This window comes from Eurypyga helias, unplaced genomic scaffold (assembly GCF_000690775.1).
Source record: "Eurypyga helias isolate BGI_N326 unplaced genomic scaffold, ASM69077v1 scaffold18923, whole genome shotgun sequence".
In the NCBI taxonomy this organism is placed as follows: Eukaryota; Metazoa; Chordata; class Aves; order Eurypygiformes; family Eurypygidae; genus Eurypyga; species Eurypyga helias.
The window spans coordinates 45,428-69,650 of record NW_010242076.1 but is presented as its reverse complement, the minus strand read 5'-3'; the positions used below and the strand labels follow the sequence as shown (position 1 = coordinate 69,650).

Sequence of the window (24,223 nt, the reverse complement as noted above, 5' to 3'; positions counted from 1 at the left end):
TCCCCTTTCTTCATGCTAAGGGCCCTATAATTGGCTTTTGTTCCTTGGCTGTTGTCTTGAACCGTAATCCCCTTTCTTTATGTAATCAAACCTGAACAGATTTCCTGTCTGGATGGGAGGTGGACATCCAGGCAGTGCACAGTAATCCAGTTTGGTTTCTCATGAGCTTCTCTGGGTCACAGTTAAGTTTGAAACGTGATTACAGTTATCTGGCCTGACCGGCCCTAAATCTCAATATTCAAGCACGACTAATGATCAGCGGCACAGCAGAGCTCTGAAAATGCAAACTCGTCAGAAAACACTGCTTTTCAAATTTAAATTAATTTAAAGCAGGCACTGTGGCTTCTCTTTGTGATGGAGGTCTTTCCATGCTTCCGTTTCTCCCCCTCCTTCCCTCCCCAGGTTTACGTGTTTCCCAGCCCATCTCTTCCTTTCCAGCCTCCACCCCTTTCCCTTTTTTACTAGACAAGGAAAAAAAGGAGAGGCAGTTCACCCTTCATTTTAAGATCCTGTGATGGGACCTTGTGATTTCATCTCTTTTATCTTGACTTTTTACATTTAAATCAGTTTATTGTATTACATCTAACATAGGTTTTTTCAGTCTCTCATAGTTTAAAGATGGCGTGAAATGTGGTTTACTGCAGTATGTTCTGTTTACATCTGAATAGCTACATTAGTTATCTGTTTAATCTATTCAGTGGAAATGTGGAAGTAATAATTTTGCTGTACCAGCTGCCACTTTCCCATAAAATGAGAAGTTTAATGAGGCCATTGAGGGGGTGGAGTAAATCCCTAACATGTTCTTACAATCAGAGTAACTCAACGTTCTATGTGCTACTCCTCCTTCCACTTTTTTTTTTTTTTAAGTTACTGTGTTAGGCCAACAGATAATATTAAAGGGTAATAATTTTGTAGACTTTTTAATATCAGCCGGGGATAGGTTTTGTGTCCTTCAGTAAAAATGACAGTTCTGTATATTGAGTTAAACTCTTCTGTTCAGGCATTGCTGGATGATGTGGTGTGACCTGACACTACTTCCTTTGGGATATTAGAAACAGAAAAAACCACCAAACTCTATGAAACAATTCAGCAGCATAAAATGGTATAAAGGAGAACCACTTAAAATTTCCTTTTCAGCTGCACTTCAGGTGTTTCACGAAATGGTGAACATCTTGCCAGTGTTTCACAAGCTTATCAGACTTTTCTGTTACAAAGGAACTGGGGCTGTTTTACCCAACACCACTTGATATTCACGTTCCATCTGCTGTGGATGAGATGATACTGTGTCCAGACTGCCATAGTCGGTTATCTGTAGAGAAAACAAGCCTACTGGCCACCTTCATCCAAAGCCAACCCTTCCTTCTGGCAGGCCGAAAATGCTTTGAAGGAGTCATTCTCACTCAGTCTCACCGTAGTTGCAATTTGTGGAACAAAGCAGTAAATGGTTATAGTTAGTGGTATCTGAGGTGAAATAAATAATGCCATAGAGTGTAGCAAAAGGAATGTGAGTCCTTCCTCTTTCCGGTCCCTGTAATTCACAAGCTGGCTTTGCAGCACTCAGGAATGAGCTGGGCTTTTACTCTTTGGTAGCAGAAACACTTCTATTGTTCGTGACCTGAAGTTAGAGGTTTATCTTAATGTAATTTTTCCTTCCAGTAACTTTGGAGTGTAGACTTGAAAAGTCGATTGGGCTGTGATAACTCAGCTGTATACAAAATAGTACAGTTTCCTTCTGTGTGAGCTGGTTGCAGTCAGGCGTCTTCTGTATATGTTTTGAATTTAATATGGATGGATTAGATGGCTTACAGACACGATTTGTTCCAGCAAGTGCTTACATTAAGTAATTAAGTAGGATGAGTTTTAAGCTTTAATAAAAAGGAAAACAAAACTTCTAGAGCTCTAATCAAAGATGATGGTCATTAGTATCTGCTTATCTTGGAACAGTTTTTCTGAGCAGAAGAAAACTTCTTGATCACAGCACCACCTTCCTTATTTTGTTCTTATCCTTAAGGCACAGATTAATGTCTGAAAAAGGATATAAACCAGAAAAACCAGTTCAAACTTAGGTTTCAGTGTAACTGAGATGGGAAATCGGAGTGGCAGCATAGTTACATTACACTGATGCTGGAAGACATACCTCTGTCAAACTATTATTTACCATGCTGCTCAGTATTGCTAAAATTAAGTTTTTAAGTGTATATTTGAAGTCTAATGTGATGATCTTCACACTGCTGAGGAGATCTATGGAAATACTAATAGAAAAGCAGATTTTATATACAAATAACTTTTTACTAATTACAGAGTATATAATAATTTCAAAACCATTAATATTGTATTATGATGAATCTGTGCAAAGTTTTTGAGAACAGCTTACAGTACCTGACTTCCTTTTAGAAAGCCTTTTAAACAGCAGTAGTAATACATCCATAAATTCCATTCTTTCCTACGCTGCAACTGAACTTTGTGACAAAGGCAATTTGCTTTTATGTAGAACTGCAAACGCCACAGCATTTATCTAGACTTTAAAGGTGCATGCTATCAGAGGTGGTTTTATTCTGCCTGTGGTGGAAATGAAAACAAACTTGGACTGTGCAATTTACTTGTATTCTTGTTTCTTACTGCTAGTTTAAATATCCCACTAGAGAGCTTGTTAAGAATGAAGTTTGGCAGTCAAAAATGCTTCCGGTACCACTGTGTTCTTAATTGGTGAGCTTGCCAGGGATTTAATCATAAGGCAGGTTCTTCTGAAAACGCCTGACTTTGAACAGGCTGTCAGGTGATGAGATCATCGTTGTCTTGAGGAAACACTGCTTTCAAGAGAGGCAGGCAAAACCCTTGGTTCCCTGATGTGAAATGTGCGGCTTCCCCCTCTTCCAGAGAACTGTGATTGAAGTACAGGCTGCCTTTGGATTAATAAAAGTTGGCATGAATTTAATATCAAGTGAAATGAATGGTCTGCTGGATTTATTTAGTGAAATGGAATTACATTGTATTTCATTGTCCGGAAAACACAGCTTGGAAGAGAACAGCAGGGGTCATCTTGCCGGTTCTGTAAGGCATAATGGGATCAGTTATAGCTAAACAGCACATCAAATGTTGATTTGTCCTATCCTAAAAAGCAAAGCACCATCCACCCCCAAAGATATATGTTCCACAACATCCCAGGGAAGTCTATTGTCGCTTTTGATTCTTGTCTTTAAAAGCTTTCTCTAATATCTAATTTAAATCTTTGTGCTGAAGTTTAAACTCACTACTTCTTGTCCTGTTTGCTGTGGACAGGACATTTTCTTTTTTAACACGTTAAAGGTAGGTACAGTGACAATCTGTTGTGTTTAAAGGTTCTGCTGTGGGAGAGGGGACAAACTTAATTACAGACTATACAGGATGGAAGTTATCTTTGAATTGCGTTTGTCTTGGTCTGACTAACACCCTCCCCCCTGTTTTTCTCCTGATAGTAAGACTGTGCTGAACTTAACACTTTCAAATTTGTCCTGAGACTTTTGTTGATGACTGGGTAACGGTTGTGTCATGGAAAACATGACCTGCAACTACTATGAGTTAATATTTACTGTCTTAACTTGTCCTGGGAAATGATTTCTGTGAACTGAGTATTTTTAACCTGTTTGACTAATAGTTCACAGAAGAAAAGCTTGGTCAAGCAGAGAAGACTGAACTGGATGCTCACCTGGAAAACCTCCTCAGCAAAGCAGAATGCACTAAATCGTGGACAGAAAAAATAATGAAACAAACAGAAGTATTATTGCAGCCAAATCCAAGTAAGAGCCCTTCAAGGTTGTTTGCAGCTTTTGAATTAATAGATTTGCCAATGTAAATGCTTACTGCCACAGGTATTGGATAAGTTATGACTAAATATAGCAGTTTTAAAATTTGAAGGATAAAGTTGGGGAAAGGACATTCTGAAAAGCAGCAGATCAGAGAGACTGTACCAACTACTGGTACTTCTTTAACCCTTTAATTGGGAAAAGCTTTACACAGAGCTCCCTACAGTATTGGTTCCATAGTCTGGTAAGTCTCAGGTTGATTGTTTTCTGAGTCGTTTCATGTTTAATTGAATTTCCCACTCTTAATTCTAGAAATCTTGAGTAGCTGTAAGATCTCTGAAGTTGTTTATGGAGTAAACGCAGCTGTTCAAGAAATGTCATTACTATTTCATTACTTTATCTGCACAATACAGTGCAGTACAAGCAATTCAGCTTGAAGCAGGCAAGATCAACTGAAATGCCAGTCTTTAACAATTCCCTTACTAAAGAATGATTTTTCTCCAGATGCTGAGTCTTTATAATTTTCCAGCACTTTACACACCATACTTTAGGCAATACAATAAAGTTTCAAATAGGTTTTCATGACTGGTGAGTCTCTTAGTGTAACAATAACAGAAAATACAAAATTAGAAGAAATTTAGCTGTCTTGTGTGTTAATTTTATTTGTTTCTGAAACTGCTGCTGTGAATAGTAATGTTGAGGGTATCAGTTTCAGACTGTCATCCCACGATTATGTGTGCCATTTGTGGCAGTTGAACTGGAGTCAGCAGCTATATGAATTTGCTAGTGTATAGGTCTAGATTTCAAGTCAAGACCTGATTGCTAGCCACTGGGTAAGCTACTATTATTAAAACCCAAATCTAAATCTCCTTTAGGTTCTCTCAAATGATAAAATTATAATATTGTTAATAGCTCTGCACTGCAAACCTAAGTATTCTCCTTGTGTCGACCTACTGTATTAGGATTTATTAGTACAAGTAAGTCATACACTGACAGTATTTCTCTAAGGCCGAATAGGTAAATTCTTTATAATCCTGATCTTTTAAGTATTATTTTGGAAGTCTGTTGCATCCTTTAGTTGCATAAAAACAGTATTTAAAAAACAAACATAAAAACCAAAACAACTAATCCTGTGGGAAGGTTGCAGAATTTACATAATATTCCAGCTTAAATTCTGTGTTTGGGCCAGTGGCAATAGTCACTTCTTGCAAATACTGAATTAAATGAGCATGTATTGACTTTTACGGAAGCTTGTAATTGGATACTGACTTGCTAACTTTAGGCTGGTAGAATTGTGTAAGGAAGATTGAGTAAAAGGGGTAATGTATGGTAGTATCTCAGTTATGCTGAGCAGTCAATTTTCTGATGGCTGGAAGTGCTCAGCGTTAAGCAGTGGTCTTCGTCTGTGGATGTACCTTCAGCGGTTTGGCAGCCTGCCTGGGGGGGCTGTGGCAGGCTGCAGAGAGCTCTTGGCTGTTAATGGAGCGACCCTGTCTGGAGAAGGACAAACCCTTTTCACACATTTTTAACCATACCTTTAGGTCAGATCCACATAATGGTCCAATAATTTAAATTACTTTTCAGTTCTTGTGTCATTTATTCAAAAATAAATGTCATGGGTAAAGAAACAGCAATGAATTTGGATCACTTTTGGTTCACCGTTAGTGACAGGGAGTGCATCGGTACCCATGTTTGTCTGCGTCAGGTTAATTTGTGTGACCTTCATGAGAGAGTAGTCATTTAATCCAGCGCTGATGAAACTTGCCTAATTAACAGCAGTATTTTTTTTGTTGCATCAGCGTGGCAGGTTTGTTCATTGGAGAGCTGCTTGGTGGTTGTCGCTACTGTCACGGGCTGGCATCAGTTCATATTGACTGCCTAAATAAAGTGAGCTAATAATGATGTCAAAAACAATTGGTCAGAGAAATTCGGTGTTATAGCTGAGGAGCTTGCTAGTGTAATTAAGTGTCCCTGTTCATGTCTGTGGGGCTCTTTCACCTAAGCAGCATGCTGTGGCTTAATATTATGATACATAGTTATTAATGGTCATATAGTCAAGACAACTTCTTTTTTGGTAATTTTGTTGCTCAAGCTAAAGGAAAGTTGTGAGTACAAAGTAAAACACTTACTGGTATCTTTAGTGGTTTGGTGTTTCAGAGGAGCAGAGGGAGTGGGAAAGAGAGGATAGATTTCCTGGGGCTACCAAACTTTCAGAGTATCTTAATAGGGAACTGACAGTAGTTGATGAACTGTATTTTTACACTGCTGATTCTAGTGGCCAGTTTTCACAGCTGTTTCCTGGAGGAGGGGGACTGGTTTTATTATGCTCCTTATTATTAGTGTTCTATTATGCTCCTCAGAGTTCTGGACAAAGTTTTGAAAAACTGTCTAAATATGCTGATAGGAGGGAGAGAAAAAGTACAATTTTTCACTTTCACAGATGGCTCTAACACACTTGAACGTAGCATGACAGACATGGAGTACAGTCCGTTTCTAGGAACGGTTTCTTCAGCTTAACATTGTTCACTTCATGTTGAGTTTAATGTCTGGATTTTGAAATTACTTTTTTGTTTGTGTTTCTAACTTGTATTTTGAGTGACAATAATTATTTCAAATAAACAATTTTTTTTTTTTTAGATGCCAGAATAGAAGAATTTGTCTATGAGAAGCTGGACCGCAAAGCACCAAGTCGCATGAATAATCCAGAGTTACTAGGCCAGTATATGATTGATGCTGGGAATGAATTTGGCCCAGGAACAGCCTATGGTAAGTAGAAGCAAAAAACATCTTGTGTTGCTGGGATAAGGTGGAAGAAATACACAGATCTAGTTTTTCTTAGCAATGTGAAATTACATTTCTTGTCTTCCTCTAGATAAAACAGTTGAATGACTCTTGCATTGGTTTGAGATGGGTTGCTGTATTAGGGGAGATCAGTGATGAAGTTTCTACCCAAATCTAGAAATAGAACCTGCAGTTGGAATGATAACAGTCTTTGTGGATGGACATTTTTTTACCAGAACAAATAATTCTGGTATTTAATTTCCTTGTTAAAGCAACACATTTGCACATCTGAGAACACTTACGCATTTTGTTTGTGGGATGGAGTGAAAATGTTACCTGAAATTAACACCCTCAGTAAGAAGTCTCTCTAACTTTACAGTATCCTGCTGTTCTTAACATATAATATTTTGCTGAAGATGAGAATGTGGAATATAAACTAAATTTTCTTCCTTCTCCAGCAAATTCATATACCTACGACAGGAGGGTTGGAGATGTTACATCTAATATTTTTACACTGGTGTTAATTATGAAGTCTAATTCTAGTGTTCTCTCCGACTCCGAAAACTGCTGATAATAACAGGTTTAGCTGTTGATGTAACTGAACCAACTGAAATGCATAGGTGTATGTATAGATAATAATGTCTGCAATCAAAGTCTGATAGTTGGCTCTTTTAGTTACTCTCTTCAAAAGTATCAGTGGGAGGGAAAGCTTGTTTGGGGAAGAATGAGTTCTTTTTATATCTGGAAATAATGGGGTTCCTTTTCAAAACAGGGAAAGTACACTTAAAAAAAAGTAAATGTTTGGCAGAAGCCTTATGGATACAAAATCGATAACGACAGGCTTTGTTCCTCTTACTTCCACATGGTTTTATTGTTACCTGTGGCCTTCCTTCTGATCACCAGCCTCAAGTCTTGCTTTTTAACATCAGATGGAGCTGTGCTTACAGTCACACTGTCCCTTAACTTGCAAAATTTTTAGAATTCAGGCAGGTAACAAACTACCAGATAGATACACGGTTGGCTTTCAGGTGGTGTCACAAGGTATTTTAGTTCTCTGGAAACGTAATGCCTTTTCTAACTCAGCCGTGTCAGTCTGTTGAAATATAACTGCATTCTTGAAAGACTAACTTCAGTTTCAATACCTAACTCACAACCAGATTTTAAAGTATTGTTCAGTTAATGTACCAAATGTGCATGTAGAAGTTGGAGTTGGTGGGGACAGGGGACAGCACGTTGTTTTTGTAGTAGTTAAATGAGCTTTTTCCTTGCTACCAACTATTCCTGACTTAAACAAAACTGTGTTATAAGGGCTGGAGGTTGTTGGATTAAAATCAGTAGGTATGATACCCGGGTCTAAAATAGGTGTTCACAATGGAGTTGCCATAGTCAGTGCTGTTTCTACAATGCTGGATTCATTCTCGTCAAAATATTTCTTGAGACAGGATTGTTGTTAATAAGAAAAGTTTGGTGTGTGGGTTTGCTTGTTTAGGGTGATTTTTTTTGTGTGGGGTGATTTGATGTTTGCTTGGTTGGTTTTTTTTTAACTCATTATGATTTCTTTTGAAAAGCATTGTGATGGCATTAGATAATCTTTGAAACTGCTGACCTAAACTTTCCTGCCTGTAGAAACTTGCGTCGTTAACCACCTGCCCGAATCCCTGTGAAACTAACGTGTTTTCCGTTGCAGGTAATGCACTCATTAAATGTGGTGAAACACAAAAGCGGATTGGGACAGCAGACAGAGAACTAATTCAAACTTCTGCTATAAACTTTCTTACTCCCTTAAGAAACTTTATTGAAGGAGACTACAAAACTATTACTGTAAGTTGAATTGTTCGTTCTTCAGCATTTCACAACAGTTATAACTCTGTCTTCAAAGAGAATTATTAGATAACTGCAGTATTGCTTTCCTCAGACTGATGTAGAATTTGTGCCTTTGGTGTATTATCTGTTCCTTTGATCAGGTAGAGTCAAAATAATTCTGAAAACTTGCTTTCTGTAACTATTGTTCTAGTAAAAGTATACACCATGTGTATACAAGATGTGTGAGAATAATTATGATCTAATTATGCCTCTGTGTTCAACTGAAGAACCTTTATGTACGTGGTACTTCTAGGAAAAAAAAAATCCAAGTAGATAGGCTTTTGCTTTTGAGTATCTGTCCCTGTTCTCACTAACTAACTGAACTCGCTTTCAGAAAGAACGTAAACTATTGCAAAATAAAAGACTAGATTTGGATGCAGCAAAAACCAGATTGAAGAAGGCAAAAGTTGCAGAAGCTCGAGCTGCAGTAAGTAAAACTTTCTTCAGTTTGTTCATAACATTCGAACTTCCTGATACATATTTATAAACTCAACTGCGTGGTTATGTTTCCAGTCCTAGCTTCTTACCCTTGCGATTTTCTAGACACTTTGTGAGAAATGCCTCAGTGGAACACAGGGAAACGAAAGTGAACTGCTGTTCAAGGTGTTCTGTCTTTAGATATTCCACCAAGTTGAACTTGCTGAACCAAGTAAATGTTCTCCCCTTGTTCTATACTAGATGAGCCTATATTGCCCAAAATGGCTTGCTCCAATCTGCCAACATGGTTGGAAATACAAATCATTCAGAGGTCAAGTTTTGGCATCTGAATCTTTGCAAATGTTGAAGCATATGCATAATTACTTCCAACTGATGAACTTATCTAGATCTAACTTCTCTCTATAAAAAATTTGTAGTTTACTCTTTTTTTTTTTAATATTGTTTTACTACTTCACACCAACAAAACAGGTGAGACTCTCAAACTCACATTTCTTAAACGTTCTTATTACCTAAAGAAATGCTTGTTCAAGGAGATTAAAATTAAAAAGCAAAAAAATTTTAGTTTGTAATAAACTCTTAAAATGCCTCTAAATGGAGGAACAGAATGTAAGCTTTTTCAGCAGCGTATGCTTACAGTATTTTCAGGGCTATCTTTTGACTGCATTCCTAAAAGTGCAGCAGTTAATGATGGACAGTCAAGTGACTTTTCCTGCAAGGCTAGGATTAATGCAGTAGGGGTCTTTCACACAGGTGTTGAAGGAATACAGACAATTTAACTACCCGTGAGCTGTGTGTGTGATGAAAAGGCGGAAGCAGGACTGTCAGGTTTTATTGGCTTTTCTGAATGGATTGCTGTCCAAAAATCTTAGAAGCATCATCTCTGAGACTGAGCTTTATAGGTGAAGCACCTCACAGCTTTGGGATGGTGATCCTTCTGAAAAAAACCAAGATAACCTCTACCTGACCATTCTGCTTCTGTATCCTGGTCCTCCATGCCATGTGCACGGTCCCTGTGTATTTAAATTGTCTTTACTACTTACATCTATTAGTGCATTGCCCCTTATTATGTAAATTTTGTGGAAAAAAAACTTGTTTAGCTTTATTAATTTGTAAGGCTAACAGTGGAGAGCAGAACAGGATTTTTAGTCAGCTCGTAGTGGAATTTGGAAACAATGGGTAGTAACCTATTCCCTTGCTTGGATTTGTTCACAGTTAAGTTTCAAAGAAAAAAAAGTGGTTTATTAACTTCCTTGTGACGTGGTAGCAGGTACATACCTTACTATCTAATGCATTAGGAAGACCATAAGGAACTTCTTCCCCTTGAGCTTAGTACTGAAAGAAAGACTCTACACTCTGCTCTTAGTTCCATCAACAGTGTAATCACCCAGACCTTGGTGCTTGGACAGAATTATTACCAGTTGCTGCTGCTACTACTTGATTAGTCTTATATATTTATATAGCAAGTAATTCACTGTTTTATCCATGAATAATTTAATGCTGGTAGAGCATGAAACTAGGCCTCTTACTGCACTACCTTGCCAATACTTCAGTTTTAATTACATTTTAAATGGCAGTGTGCATGTTTAAGAATTATTGGATTGTAGAATACCCAGAGAAGTGAAAAAGTTGCATCTCTACTTTATCCTCTGCAATATAGCAATGAGGACTAACCTGGATAGAGGTGTGATGCAAATGATTCATCTTCTGCTGGCTCACTTATTTATGAAGGAAGATTGCTAACCTATCAGTTCAGCACCGTTTGCCAAAGTGTATTCAGTGATGATGCAAACTTTTGTGTTTTGCTACTTTCTTTGACAGGATAAAGTAATAAATTATATCTACATTTAATTTTCCCTATTATAAAAATATTTAATATTTGATGAAATTACATTTTCATGCTTACTGTAAAAATGAAGTAGCTTAGATCAATATTTAAAATAGAAACCTAACCGGTTTTATTTATCTGTATTCAGTTCAGTCATGCTTAGCTTAACCTTGCAGTGCTTTGTGCCAACAATCTGTTCACCTGCTGTATTCAATGTGTTGTAACTTGCTTTTGTCTTTTATCTCTGCACTTAAGCAACTAAACACCTCTCAGCCTGAAGACAATAACATTATGGTAAATGTCTCTTACGTGCTCAACTTGCTGCATGTAAAATGGCTAAAGGTTTGTTGGCCTTCTGTGTTCATTCATTTTCCTATCAATGTTTCCTCTTGCTATCCAGCTCACTTGGCCTTGTTTAAGATGTTTTCCATTCCAAACTGGATTGGGATAGTGTGCTAAATACTCTTGTGTCAATACAGCATTAGATGTTTTCACCAGAATACTTCAGGTAATCTGAAATACACAGTATTATACTCCAAATTCTAAGAGTTTATGGATGTAAATTTAGGATGCAAAGGAGTTGATATTTTTTTATCACTTCTGAAATTAATTTCATTATTGGAGGGAAAGGAGTTATTTAGTTTTCTTAATTTTTAAATATGAGTAGAAGTGAATTCTGAGAAATAGCCAGGAATATGTAGAAGTGATTCCCTTCACATGACATTGTAGAAATAACCAAAACTGAATAATGTCACATAAATTAATGACTTTAAGTTAAAGTACAGTATATCCTAAACTTGTTGCAAGGACTCATTAATGCAGCTTTTTTTTAGCACCATAATTGTGAAAGTGTAAAAAGGAGGGGTTAATTAATTGTGTGCAACATAGACTGTGCTGTTCAGCCTGGCCTGGTTTGGGTCTTGGATCTGCACAGCATAGTGGGTCTCATCTGTGTTCCACATTTCTCACGTGTGATCTGGTAACGGAGCGAATAAACTTGGTTGTTACAACTTGCTTCTGCAAGTTTTATGCCCATTTCTTCCACCGCAGTCCTGCTTACGTTATCTTACAACTGCAGAGGATGAAGTTTAAATGAGAACTGCGTTGCAAGAGGGAATTGGAACACAATGAAGTAATTAACTTCTCGAGTAAATTCCTTGCAGTTGTCTGATTTTGCTGTACTACTTTACTACTACTTTAATACTCAGTTTGGCATACTTTTGTAGCATTTTATAAAAAATTAGGCCTCAATAATAATGCTTGTGAAATGGGAAACTGGTAGTGGAATTAGCAAGAGAAATCATTCACTTGTCTGTTTCTGACTTTACTTAACATGCTGTTAAAATGAGAACAGCTTTCCATAGTTTTCCAGTATTTTAACATATTATGGTAACCTAAATTCCTCCATGAGGTCATCTAGCTTGTCTGATTCATGTCATTTTCTAAGTAGTTATGTCTTATGTTGTAATAGCTCATTTTAAATAGATTCCTGTAATGCACAAGTTACTGAAGAGTGAATGCATTCTATATCTAAGTTATTTCACAGATTTAATTCTATCCACACTCGTACTTTCATTGTATATGAAGGGCTTTGCGTAACTGACTTGTAGCCCTCCTCAAATCCCTGCCAAGTTCTGAGGACAGGAGAGGAGTTAAAAGCCAAAGTATGGTTGCATCCTGTATTAAAGTACCACCAATGTCTAAGCTTGTATGATTTTATTTCCCCCCCTTCCCACTGCATAATGCTGACTAGATATGGGCTGAGGAAGTGACAAAAGTAAGTAAATGATTTGGAAACTGCAGAATTCTGAAACCATAACTTGTGCCGGTCTAATGTAACAAAGGATGTTGCGTGTTGCTGATTTCTGTCTGATGTGGGCAGCCTGACACATCGCATCAGAATACACCGGTCCCTCTAGAGCTTTTCAAACTTCAGTGGTGAAAACACTGGGGGGGCTGGTTTTATAGTAAGACAGTTAGTCCTGTATGATTCTCACGTGACAAGATGTAATAGAAAGAACTGCAGCACTTGTCTCTCAAAACTTACTGGTGTGGCATCCTCTTCAAAGTGACCTCTGAGGAACGAGCTGGTCTGAAAACTTTCAGAAAGGTCTAATAATCTGAACTGTCCTGAAAAACACTGATCTTCAGCTTTTACTCAGAACATGGAACAGTAACTAAAATGCTGGAGTGCACGCAAGAAACTTGGAGAAAACTGTTTTAGAGGGGTGGGGTTGTTTTGTGTTTCCTGCCTTTCTCCCCAGTGTCAATGTGCTGTGTTTATCTTGTGCAGCTGAAGGTAGGAGGTAAGCGCATCTGCAAACTGCACCTGGGCTGAGGGCTGGTTCCTAAATGTGGCATTAGCCTTGGGGCTGGGGCTGCAGCCTTTTCTTGCCATGCCTTCTCTTGCTCAGGATGAACTCTGGAGCGAATGGAGTGTTACGCGACAGCTGCCCTGGTGCCATGAGAAGGGCTGTCCTCGGGCGCGCTGGCTCTGACAAAGCAGTACTGGTAACAGGCTGTGCGAAGCTGTGCTGACAGTGGAGAGGAAATTTCGTAGGAGGTTTCTGTGGAGGAGGGAGAACAAAAATTAAGAGTAGCAATAGAAAGTAAGGGGAACTGGAGGGTAGGGGCTTTGGAGTATGGTGTTTAAAGGGGAACCAGATAGGCAGCTGTGGAAGGTGTAGGGAGTTGCTGTTAGAAGCTGGAATATGGGGCTTTGAATGAAGTCTTGGGGGTTGTGGGAGAATAAATGAGGTAGTCTTCTGTTCCAGCTTTCTGTGAGTTAACGGTGTAAATGGGGGTGTATGTGTGGAGTAGAAGGTGAGAGTTTAGGGGGAAGAAGTTTAGAGATTGAAGAGTCAAAGGAGGGTTAGGTCAACTTAGATCCCAGAGTTTGAGAATAATTTTACTATGTAAGGGAAGTAATTTGGAAGCAGCAAACCTGTCTGGAGTACTTGGGACTGTCTTGGCAAAAAGATGGCAGGGGAACAGTACTGCTGGAGTGAAAACTAATCTTGAAGCTCTAAGACAATTATGAATAAAACTGTTTATTTTTGAGAGACAATGACAAGCAACTTTAGGGACAGTGAAATCTAACACATTGTGTCTTAGAGAGAAAAAGAAAGAGTACATGGCAGCTAACCATAGCATAAAGGAGATGAAAGGCTTTAAACCTTGTAATAAATTATGTAATTCAAAGTTCCCTTTTTTTATTGAGCATATAAAACGTAGAGGCCATTGAGAAGAAACTACAATGCATGTTCTGCCAAAGGATCGGTCATCCATCCAGGTTTCTTCAGGCGATCTGTCCTTCTGTGTTTGAAAGCCAAAGAGGTTCATGGATGTTTTCAGTTTAAGAAGCATCCCAGTAAGGATCTCAGACTGTCCAGTAATCTCTGGATCAACCACAGGATTATTATTTTTTTTAAGTTAGAACAGAAGATCTGCATGGTGTAAATGGCCAACTTTGTTTAACTTCCCTTCTGAAATAAGGAATTGGGAGTTATTGAATACTGGACTGTAAAACACATGGGGTAGGCAGCAACGTTACACACTTGATGAACATACGGATTTTGTTAGGAGTCTTCTGAGGTGTCTGCTGTGGTCAGTGGAAGGAACCGTGTGCTCAGCTCTTTGAGGTTAGACAGGTTTTAGGCATCGGGAGGAGCTCCTGTCTTTGGTTTCAAAGGACACGAGGAGGCCCAGCTTTATTGAGTAGCGTGTACATTTCCATGGTCGCTGTCTAGCAAAACAACATTAGGAAGGTGATTTTGTTTCTGTGCTCCTTGTGGTTGTGTTATCCCTTAGCTACAGGATTGCATGGTATTTCTGGGAGGTTATATACTATGCGAAACTTGAATTCGCACGCAAGCTGGGTTCATATTCTGAACTTGGGGAGCAAGTACCATTTTGAGGGTTCTTCATGGAAGATACCCCATGAGACCCTCTAATTATTCTAGAAGCAGAATACGACTGCACTGGGGGCCACTGGAAAGTTTAGGCCTGTGTCTTGAGCTCTTTGTTCTGCACAGAAACAAAGGCGATCAGGCCATAAGCTTCCCAGATTGGAAGTCAGCCGTTATCCACCTTTACCACAAGGTGTAGAATAGATATGCTGTCCTGTTACTGTTCACCTGGCAGTACTGAAAATTGGGATGGGCGAAACAGATTAAACACGTCATTGTGTAATTTGGTTTATGTAGATATCTACAAAACTAGTACATCGTGCTTTTGTAACCTGTGTATTCAGAGTCAATCTGTACTGGCTAGGTTAATTCATGTTACCACATCGCTTGCTTTGCCTCTTGTTACAGGAGGTAGTTGATTTGCTAAAATAGTGTTGAAACAAATAGAATTATTCTGATGGATATTCCCCCTTCTTATATATTCCCATTACCATGTGTTTCCTAAACTGACAGGAAGAAACACATTAGCAACTGCTGACCAGAGAAGCAAGAGACTAGACTCTTTATCTCCAGATGAAGGGCTTACCTCTGACTTTGCTGTTCGGGTGTTTTTTAAGGAAATGGAGATGTTGCTAATACAGGACGGAATGCTTTTCTTTCTCTCTTGGCTATTGGATTTGCTTTTTTCCTCCTGTTTGTTCTTACATGTCTCTCAGGGACTGCCAGGTGGATTTCACTGATATTAATGCAGATTTAATAGGAAAATTTCAAGGAAAGATTCTTGCCTCAGCAAACTTTGAAAGCCTAATTAGTTTGTAACTTGATACATACAGTGCTATCTCACTTTTATTAAGAAACACACAGTATGCTATAGCTGCTTCCTCACTGTTTAATTAATGTATAAGCCTTCCCAGCTGCAGTGACTTCAGAAAAACATTTCTGGGGTAACTGCATCATTCTGTGCTCATTTCTGAGATTAAGAACTTTCCATGTGAATTGTCATATTAATTAGCATGAGTAGAATGCCAGAACAGAATGTTTGCAAACATACAACATCCTTTTGAAACCATTGTTTTATCGGTATCTCATTAAGTTTCCTGAAAATACATTTCCTTACTCTGTTGAGAACAGTAACTGCTGCATCTTTGACTCAATGCAGATTTTTGCCTTTGTGTTTATTTTTAAAAGCAAGGTACTAAATGCATATAAGTATTGAGGCAAGCTAGTCCAAATTCCAGTCTGAAGACATTCTGTCTTGGAACGGGAAATCTTAGATATTTTTATGTATTTGTGTGTTTTGAGTAGTGTCCTTTTTTCCCCCAAAAAATACTCTAAAGTGATTTCAGCTTGTGCTAAATGGAAGTCCTTCAAAACTACTACGATGTTAACTTATGTAAAAAATGGCTGATGATGGTATGTAACAAGGAATAAATATAAATTGAATTATTTACATATAAAATTTAAATCCAGTAATTTTAACACAAATTTTGCTCTAATTGAAATTAAGACGTTTGCTGTAGTTTGGATTTATCTTTTAAAAATGCCCCAATTACAAGCTTCAGAAATAGCTGTAGTAGCTTGGTGACCAGTGTGAGACATCAATTCATGAAACATCCTGTTAAAACGTGCCATCAAAGATTTATGTATGGCTGACTGCCATGCAGTTACCTGAAAAAATAGTGTGAGGTTTACCCTAAAGTATTTGGTCAGAGCCCTGTTAACTTGAAGTATGGGGAAAAAACCCACTGCGTGGTCCGTGGCTGTGCTGGCCGAACCCCTGGCACAGACACCGTTACGCCAACAAACGCTTGGTTTGTCACGGGGAGAGGTGGGGTAGTACTGCTGGCAGATAGATACCTCCCTTTGCATGCACTGCCTCTCTGGTAGGTGTCTGATAATGCTGTTAGCTCTATGTTCAGGCCCTCAACATTTCTGAACCCGAAAAGCAATTACCCTTTTTGCCTAGTAAAGGTATGCGAAGAACAGGCACCTTTCAAACACCCAAGCTTGTGGTTGATGCATTTGTATGAGTAAAGCGGAACTGTTGGAGTCGGAAGGCGTAACAGTGAGTTGTACAAATAACTGATGTGCATCCTTACTCTTAGTCGGAACAGGAAGTGCGAATTACCCAGAGTGAGTTTGACCGTCAGGCAGAGATTACCAGACTTCTGCTGGAAGGAATCAGCAGCACGCACGTGAGTACCCTGAAGGGGTGGAGGGAGGTAAAGTCACAACTGGGACACTTAGTAGAAGTAACTACAGAAAGCTACTTGGGAGCTTCAGGCTACGGGGTTTCACTTAGTTAAAACATCAAACTGTATTTTTTTGTTCTTTGAATTCTAGTTTTGTATTCACTAAATTTAACTGTAGCCTACTGCTAATGTTGAGAATGCAGGACCTTTCATTTTTATCCTTTAAACTGAATGCTCAAACTACAAAAGTGTGCTAAAATACTTCTTCTGTTGTGAAAACAGTATCAGTAAATGGTGTGGTGCTAGTCAATACCTGTCTTGTGCTCAGATAGGTTATTTTTTGTGGCACGTACCTAGTAAATCCAGGCCCCGTGCCTATGTGGCATAAATATCAACATTTGTGTAAGTGCCTGATCAGGAGACCAGTCTTTCTAAGCGCAGCATAGTATTTTTACAGACTAAAAATTTGAATTCTTTGCTGTATTGTAGGCACATCATCTTCGCTGTCTGAACGATTTTGTTGAAGCTCAGATGACCTATTATGCACAATGTTACCAATATATGTTGGATCTCCAGAAACAGCTGGGAAGGTAGTAACGCGAAAAATGTTAGAATCTTTTTTTTTTTTTTACCTAAGTGCTTATGAGCAGTAGGAAAACTTACACCGGTGTAACAGTGGTGAGCGCGCAGATGAAGTTTTGTACCTTTTATAATCCTGGAATGAGCCCCTGGTAACCTCATTTAGTGGCGCAGAAAAGAATTTCTAGGGATTCTTGTAAACATTCCATTGTCTTATGTGCTTCATGCTACAAAACCACTGTGCAGTGTGGGAAAAGTTTTTGTACTGCCTGTAAATTCAGGTTACCTCTTAGCTTGCTACAGGGCACTACCTGATTTTAAATGGAACTGCATTCTCCATTGTTAAGTGAGTTGCCAGCATGGATACTCTATCTGGAGAGAAATGTACTTCATAACTATAATCAGTAATCAAATGCACTCAAGAGTGGAATGAGCATGTTTATCTAGTTTTCTTGTTTTGTGGGTTTAGCATTTTAAGAGAAGAAACTGACTTTAATTTGTACTTGTAATCCTCTTGGTTTGTTTTTTTTTGTGATGGATGATGATGTAAAGAAATCTGCATGTTTACTTTTCACAGAGTTTCCCTGTTTGAATTTTTCTTTATAAATCAGCCTTTCTTAGGGTAATACTATACCATGTTACTTAGATGAGTGTATGCATTGAAGGATTGTCTGTACTCACAGGTTTACTGTATTGTCTCTTCTAAATGGCTGTCTCTATAACATAGCTTTGTTTGTTTTTCATGATGAGGAAGTAAACCCAAAAATATTCTTGAGTCTTGTCCTTTTCCTGACTTGCAACTTCCTGTGGCATTTGATTTCCTTTCATCAGTTTGTTTGAATGGGCAGTTTAAAGATTTAATTTTTTTTATAAAGTATTTAACCATGATGTAAAAAAAAGCTACATCTTAAAAGTTATATTCTATTGGAAGAAGTGGTCAGCTACAAAATTTGTAGTGCATAAATGCAAGTTGGAGAATTGAAAGCCTGAAAACAAACATTTATGGGATTAATTAGAAGCACCTCTTATATTAGGAATTAAGTGTATTTACACAATTATTTTGAGAGGATGTTTTTAGAATCTGTATTCTTGTCCTTGTATATTTACCAAACAGAAAGCTTTAAGCATAATGCCCTTAACCTAAGGAAATACATATTTCTTCATAAAATCTCTTGCTTTAGGATGTTCAGCATGTCCCAGAACAGCTGGTTTTGTTTAAAATGTATGTGGACTGCCACCAGGTATAAAAAAAGTGTATTTGAAGAAAATACTGCCTTTAGGAGAACAGGAGGATGTATCTTTATGTGGCTCTGATCTGACTAGTATTTCTGATAAAATGAGTGTGACTGCCTGAAGAGCAGAAGTGTGGGAGCTTTGCAAAATCCTAAGTGCCTCAAACAGCCAAATGAAGTTTCTCTGCCTAAAACAGTAAGGGTATTAAATCTTGGGCGTCTTTGCTTCCTTGTGCGAGGAAGTCCCACTGAACTCTAACAGAGAGCACTGGGACAAGGTCTCAAGTTGCAGCTCTTCCTTTGGAAGGGTCCCTCAGTTTGTAGGCAGATGGTGCATAGCGCTTGCATTAAATAAATGGGTGGCTGGAGTAATGTATAGTGTTCTTCCTGTGTTAGGTGTAGGCAGATACAGTAATAAGTGAGTAGCTTAGCTGAGCTGGATTTTGGTTGTGTTGGCCAGTGCTGTGTTGGTTAATGAGATATTTAGTTATACATATTCTTTTTGCATATTTCAGAATGACGTTGTGCCATATTCTCATATGAAAGGCAAGAGCTGTGAGGGACTTACTTTTGTTTTGAGATTGTTGGTGAACCAAAGGTGTTCTACCTCTACGTGGGATCGTTTATTGCCTGAAACAGAAACCTGGTTCTCGGAGTAGATCCATACTATCTGTTTTAGCTGGGTCAGAATGTAGGGCATAAACCCTAACCCAGTTCATATGAAGACTCTTGACATTCTAAAGCTGGGTGCTGATTTTCCTGATGTACTCTCAGGGGTCAGCTGCAGTGAAGGTGGGGGTAAATGGTTTTAGGGTTGTTTCTCTTCAGAGCATCAGCTGTGTATCCCTCTACTGCCTCGCCCTCGTGTGGGGCTGCTTAAAGAATCAAATCTCCCAGGTTAAAAGCAATCTTTCTCTTTTTTTTCCTTAATGAATCTATTTCCCATATCCTGGTACTCTGGCTGTTTATTTTCTTGCTGTTAGCTGCTTTTGCTCTGAGCTTCCCTGACAGCCAAGCCTAAGCAATGACATCATTATTTTTTCACATGACCCATTACTAGTCCCCTACTCTACAAGCTCTGAAACTCCTGATACTCAAGTGTTCAAAAAAAACCCGAGACAACCGCTGTATAGCTGAAGCTTTCCAGTCACATGCCTGCGTATGGCTTTGCACAGAGGCTGAGACGTGACGCTTTACGGATTGACAGAGTGGTTACAAAGCTCTTAGGCTTTGCACAGAGGCTGAGACGTGATGCTTTACGGATTGTGGTTACAAAGCTCTTGGCTTTCTTTTCCACTAGCTGAACAAACCAGCGACCCTCTGAACCGAGCAGGATGGTTTACAGGTTATTACTGTGCTAACAGAGGACAGGTTTAGCAGTATAGGGAACAGTAATTTAGGGAGCTTGAGAAACAGCAGGTTGTCATTTAAAATTGTCCCTCTGAATGCCAGCAAATCGAGTAATAAACACATTGCGAGGCACAGCTGCGTTATCCCCACAAAAATGTGGGGTCTAGCCTTTTCTCCCTTTGTTCTGCTCATTTGCTTTGCTCTGGGAAGGTGGTGAACCGGTTTGAAAAACTCCTCTGGCAAACGAAACCAGATCGGTTTTGCTGGAGTTGCAGTCTCTTCCTTGTGAGTTGGACCAGCTCTTTGTGATGAAATGAGGTGAAGGGAAGCCAGAGGGGCAAGAGGAACTTCCTCCTTCGACAGCAGTAAGCTGCTAACTAAGCTCAGGAGTCTCCTGGAAGTCTCCCCAGTCTTTTAGATGCAGTTCAGTCTGTCCAGGGGCTAGTTCTGTCCTTCAATACATGCCTGCTGTTTACCTTTACCTGCTGCGTGACTGCAGCGTGAACGGGTTTAATGAGCTGTTCTGAGGGAAGGCTAGCAGTCTTTGATGATTTTTGTTTGATCAGATCTTTGAATCAATTCAAAAGCAACAGATGGCTAGATCTGACTCAAATGGCAGGGGATGAACATCTGTGCAATAATGGGGTAGAGGAGTGGTTCCACCCTGTCAGGTGGCAGTGTAAATTCACCAGGTGAAGTGTGAACCTGTAAACTGTGGTGCAGTGCTCCTGCAGCTGATACAGGTTTGAGTTGCCTGAATTCCACCTGTCATCATGGCCACACGATCCAATAATTAATTGCTATATTGATAGATTTAGTTTTTACCTGTGTCAGCTCCCTAAATCAGCTCCTCTTATTCTATGAGCAGCAGTAATGCTGCAGAGACAGCTGTGGGAATATACTGATCTTGGGGTTTTGGTTAAAGTTGCTACTGAACTGCATCTTCAAGAACTTACCTGGGGAGCACAGGTAGGAAGGGATGAGATGAGACTGTGTTTTCTGACAGGTTCATACACACAGATATGAATAGATCTTCATTATGTCAAAAAGTCGGACAAAAAAAAGTAAGGGGGAGGGGGAGAGAGTGTAATATGTCCACATCTCAGATGTTAATGAAAAAGCATCAGTGTAGAAGGACTGATGATGGAAGTTATGTGTGGGAATTGACTGACTGGTTGATGTGTAGACTGTCCAAAAGAATGGAAGGAAATGCAGCTACAGTTCCACATCATCCTGACTCATCCTAACTCCTACTCGCTGGCCCTTTTTCACTGCATCAGCTCTGCCACTTTTCAAAACCTTCACTGACCTGCTTTTAAGGTAGAATCAGATGAGTGGAACAAAGGAAGGCGGCAGCAAAGGGTCAAAGAATGACTATATCCACTTCTAAGTAAGTTTAGTCTGCCATGGACCTGCATCACAGGAGGTAGGGCAGAGTGCCATGAAACAGTCTCCCAGCTAGTCGTTGCATCCATGCTGTCCCAGTCCCCCAGTCCCACTGCCCTTCAATCTCTTGCTTCTTTGCTCTCCTCTCTGCTCCTTCTACTTTTCAGCCACATTACTCTGTCCTTTCCCTTGCATCTGCTCTGACTCTCAGCACAGTTTTTTTTGTGGTTCAGCTCATTAACTTAGTAGAAGATCATATACTTGTTTTTCATCTTTTTTCTCCTCTTCCAGGCAGGTTAATGAATTAAATTGACTTCATGGAAGTGTCTGGCAAGCATTAGAGTTGGCACAGAACAAGCAGTAGCCTAGAAAAGAGGGGCTTTAGTGGATATGAGTTGTTCTGTAGTGTAATAATTTTTTTTTTTTTTGCAGCATGAAGTTAGCTGAATCAATGAACTGATTTAGATTACCAAAATTGTTGTGTTGTTTTTTCAGAGGGAGGCTGTGTTTTTAACCTGCATTCTATTTCCTTGATCTGGTTCACCAGCACAATCTTCCATGTAGCCACATAGTTGAGGAATGAGTATAAGGAGGAGGAGGCTACTCTTACTGGCAGAGCTGTCAACAGAAATGGTTATTAAAGTACAGTCTGAATTAAGTCTGACCAACAGTGCTTTCCTGTTTTCACCTTCGTTTGTGTGTTTGAGGCAATTACCAAGTTTTTGTTAAGGTGGCAGTATTTCTTCTGAAGTATATTAGTTTGATTTGTACTACAGGTCAGGAACAAGTATCTTTCTTTGGGTTTATACAAATGCCTGTGCTATTCTATTACTGCTGTCATGCGGTGTTTATTCTGTAGCTAATGAAAGCAAGAATGTTAGCTTGGGCATGGAGGCATGTGTAACTCCCCATGTAGAACAAGTTCACTCAGAAGCCTTTTCGTTCTGTTTCCTCCCACAGCTTTCCATCTACTTTCCTCTCTAACAATAATCAGTCTTCCTCAACTCCTGTGCAGAGTGTTTCTACTCCCTCAGCCTTGGCCTCGGCCTCTGCTTCGTTGCCTTCCATAAGCAGTTCAGTAGTTTCTTCAGGCATCAGTGAACTGAAGTCATCAAGTGGCAGCAGGAAAGCGAGAGTTCTCTATGATTACGATGCTGCAAACAGCAGTGAATTATCACTACTTGCAGATGAGGTAAGTTTTCTGTGTATCTTGATCATTTAAAAGTAAAATCAGAATGCTTGTGACAAGCCAGTTGTGTTATATCAAAAAATCTGTGTACTTCATTTTTTAAATTAAACTTCAGTAGTACTCTTAGAGCATTTTCCTGTACCTACATAACCTAATATGCTGTTGTGAGAGTTAATAATTATTACATGAACTCAGCTTGCAAGAACATTTGCTAAGACAGTAAGGATGCAGCCCTGCTGTCTTTTTTACCACACCTTTACCACTAGTCTTTCAAACATTAAATATTGCCGTTTGGGAAGAATAGGAAAATACAACCACTTCTTGTTTTGGCGGTGGTGGTTGTGCTTATTCCTGTTCCAGTTCAGTTGTACGCTTAAGCTGGAGAGTCCGTAGAAAGCGGGAGGAGACACGCAATGAAGCAGGGTGCTGGAACAGAGTTCTACCTGGCAATGTGGCTGTAGCTTAGCCCTGAAGAACAGCATCCACAAAAAAGTTTTCAGACTTTTTGGAGTTTTTTTAATAAATGTGTTTCTTAAGAAGAAAGTCAAATAGAAATATTCATCTAGACAGGTTAGAAGCTGTGGCCTAAGATTTTCTGTTGAGATGTAGCACATCAACACCGTCTGCATTTCTATCACACGCTTGAAGATCCAGTGAACTTTCTTTTAGAAGTTGGTGGTGATATACAGGACTTACAGATAAAATGTAGAAAAGAAACAGTAATGAATAGAGTTTTGTCAGAAGAAAGACTTAAAAATATGCTACTATAGCTACTCCTTTTCCATGGACCAGTGAAATAATTGTAATGAGCACTAGATTGTATTCCATGGATGCTTGTATTAAATGCTCTATTTAACTTGGTTAATCTCTGTTCTAAGGCCTTGGAAATCACATGAAGGTAGACTAATTTTTTTCCATGGAAGGAAGGTGGTAACAATGTGTTTCTGGTTTGGTTTTTTTTTTAGGTGATAACAGTGTACAGTATCCCTGGCATGGATTCAGACTGGCTGATGGGCGAAAGGGGAAATCAGAAAGGCAAAGTGCCTATTACCTACTTAGAACTGCTAAACTAGATGGTTGGCCTGATAAAAGACTGTCAGTTATGGTGACAACATATTTATATACAGTTAATGCTATGTAAGCAGGTTTAAGTGTCTTCCATGGACAAATACCAGCCCTTACAGACTGGCTCTTCTGCCAGCATGGTTGCATGGTAAATACTCTGTTCAAACTTAATGTGTTTAAAGCTTTTACTTCATGTGCCAAGAACATGTTTCTTACAGGTTTGTTTCTACTGAAGTTTTCACTAATACAAGCTTCTACTTTTGAGTAATCTAGATTGAGAGTAGAAGGCACTGTTTTCTACTGAAATTTTTCATTAATGGCAAAGCTTTTCACACAAAATAAACCTGTTGTGAACTGATGCAGGTATAACGCCTGTTATTTGAACCAAAACCAAACGTCAGACATACAGTCCGCGTGGTTCTGTTCCCAGCTCTTGTGGAGTACAGATGTGCTGAGGCACATGTGGCTTGTGCATTTAAGCACCTTCGAAAACCAAAAATGCTTGCTTTCTCTGTGTTGAAGGTTTAGGGTGAGTTGTTAGTATGTTGAGACTTTAAACTGCGCCTCGGTGGGTCGACATCAGCTAGTGACATATGTTCTGCCTTGGTTTTTATCGTGCCTTGTATTTGTTCC

General features: G+C 39.1%; 1 protein-coding gene across 1 annotated transcript; it reads left to right on the top strand.

The window, feature by feature from the left end:
- The first annotated feature begins 3,640 nt into the window (after nucleotides 1-3,640).
- SH3GLB1 (SH3-domain GRB2-like endophilin B1) lies at nucleotides 3,641-23,948 on the top strand. The gene is made up of 9 exons (XM_010148969.1): nucleotides 3,641-3,776; nucleotides 6,420-6,548; nucleotides 8,251-8,384; nucleotides 8,761-8,853; nucleotides 16,703-16,792; nucleotides 17,279-17,379; nucleotides 18,730-18,744; nucleotides 22,297-22,528; nucleotides 23,491-23,948. The coding sequence occupies exons 1-9, from the start codon at nucleotides 3,740-3,742 to the stop codon at nucleotides 23,596-23,598; spliced, it is 939 nt and encodes a 312-aa protein (XP_010147271.1). The 5' UTR covers nucleotides 3,641-3,739; the 3' UTR covers nucleotides 23,599-23,948.
- Nucleotides 23,949-24,223: the final 275 nt, after the last annotated feature.

What these genes read in the sequence shown, in the direction of transcription:
- SH3GLB1 (XM_010148969.1), top strand. Translation starts at nt 3,740, where the DNA reads ATGAAACAAACAGAAGTATTATTGCAGCCAAATCCAA. An exon ending in GAGACTACAAAACTATTACT is followed by an intron (nt 8,385 to 8,760) that starts GTAAGTTGAATT and finishes ACTCGCTTTCAG; the next exon opens with AAAGAACGTAAACTATTGCA. An exon ending in AAGGAATCAGCAGCACGCAC is followed by an intron (nt 16,793 to 17,278) that starts GTGAGTACCCTG and finishes GCTGTATTGTAG; the next exon opens with GCACATCATCTTCGCTGTCT.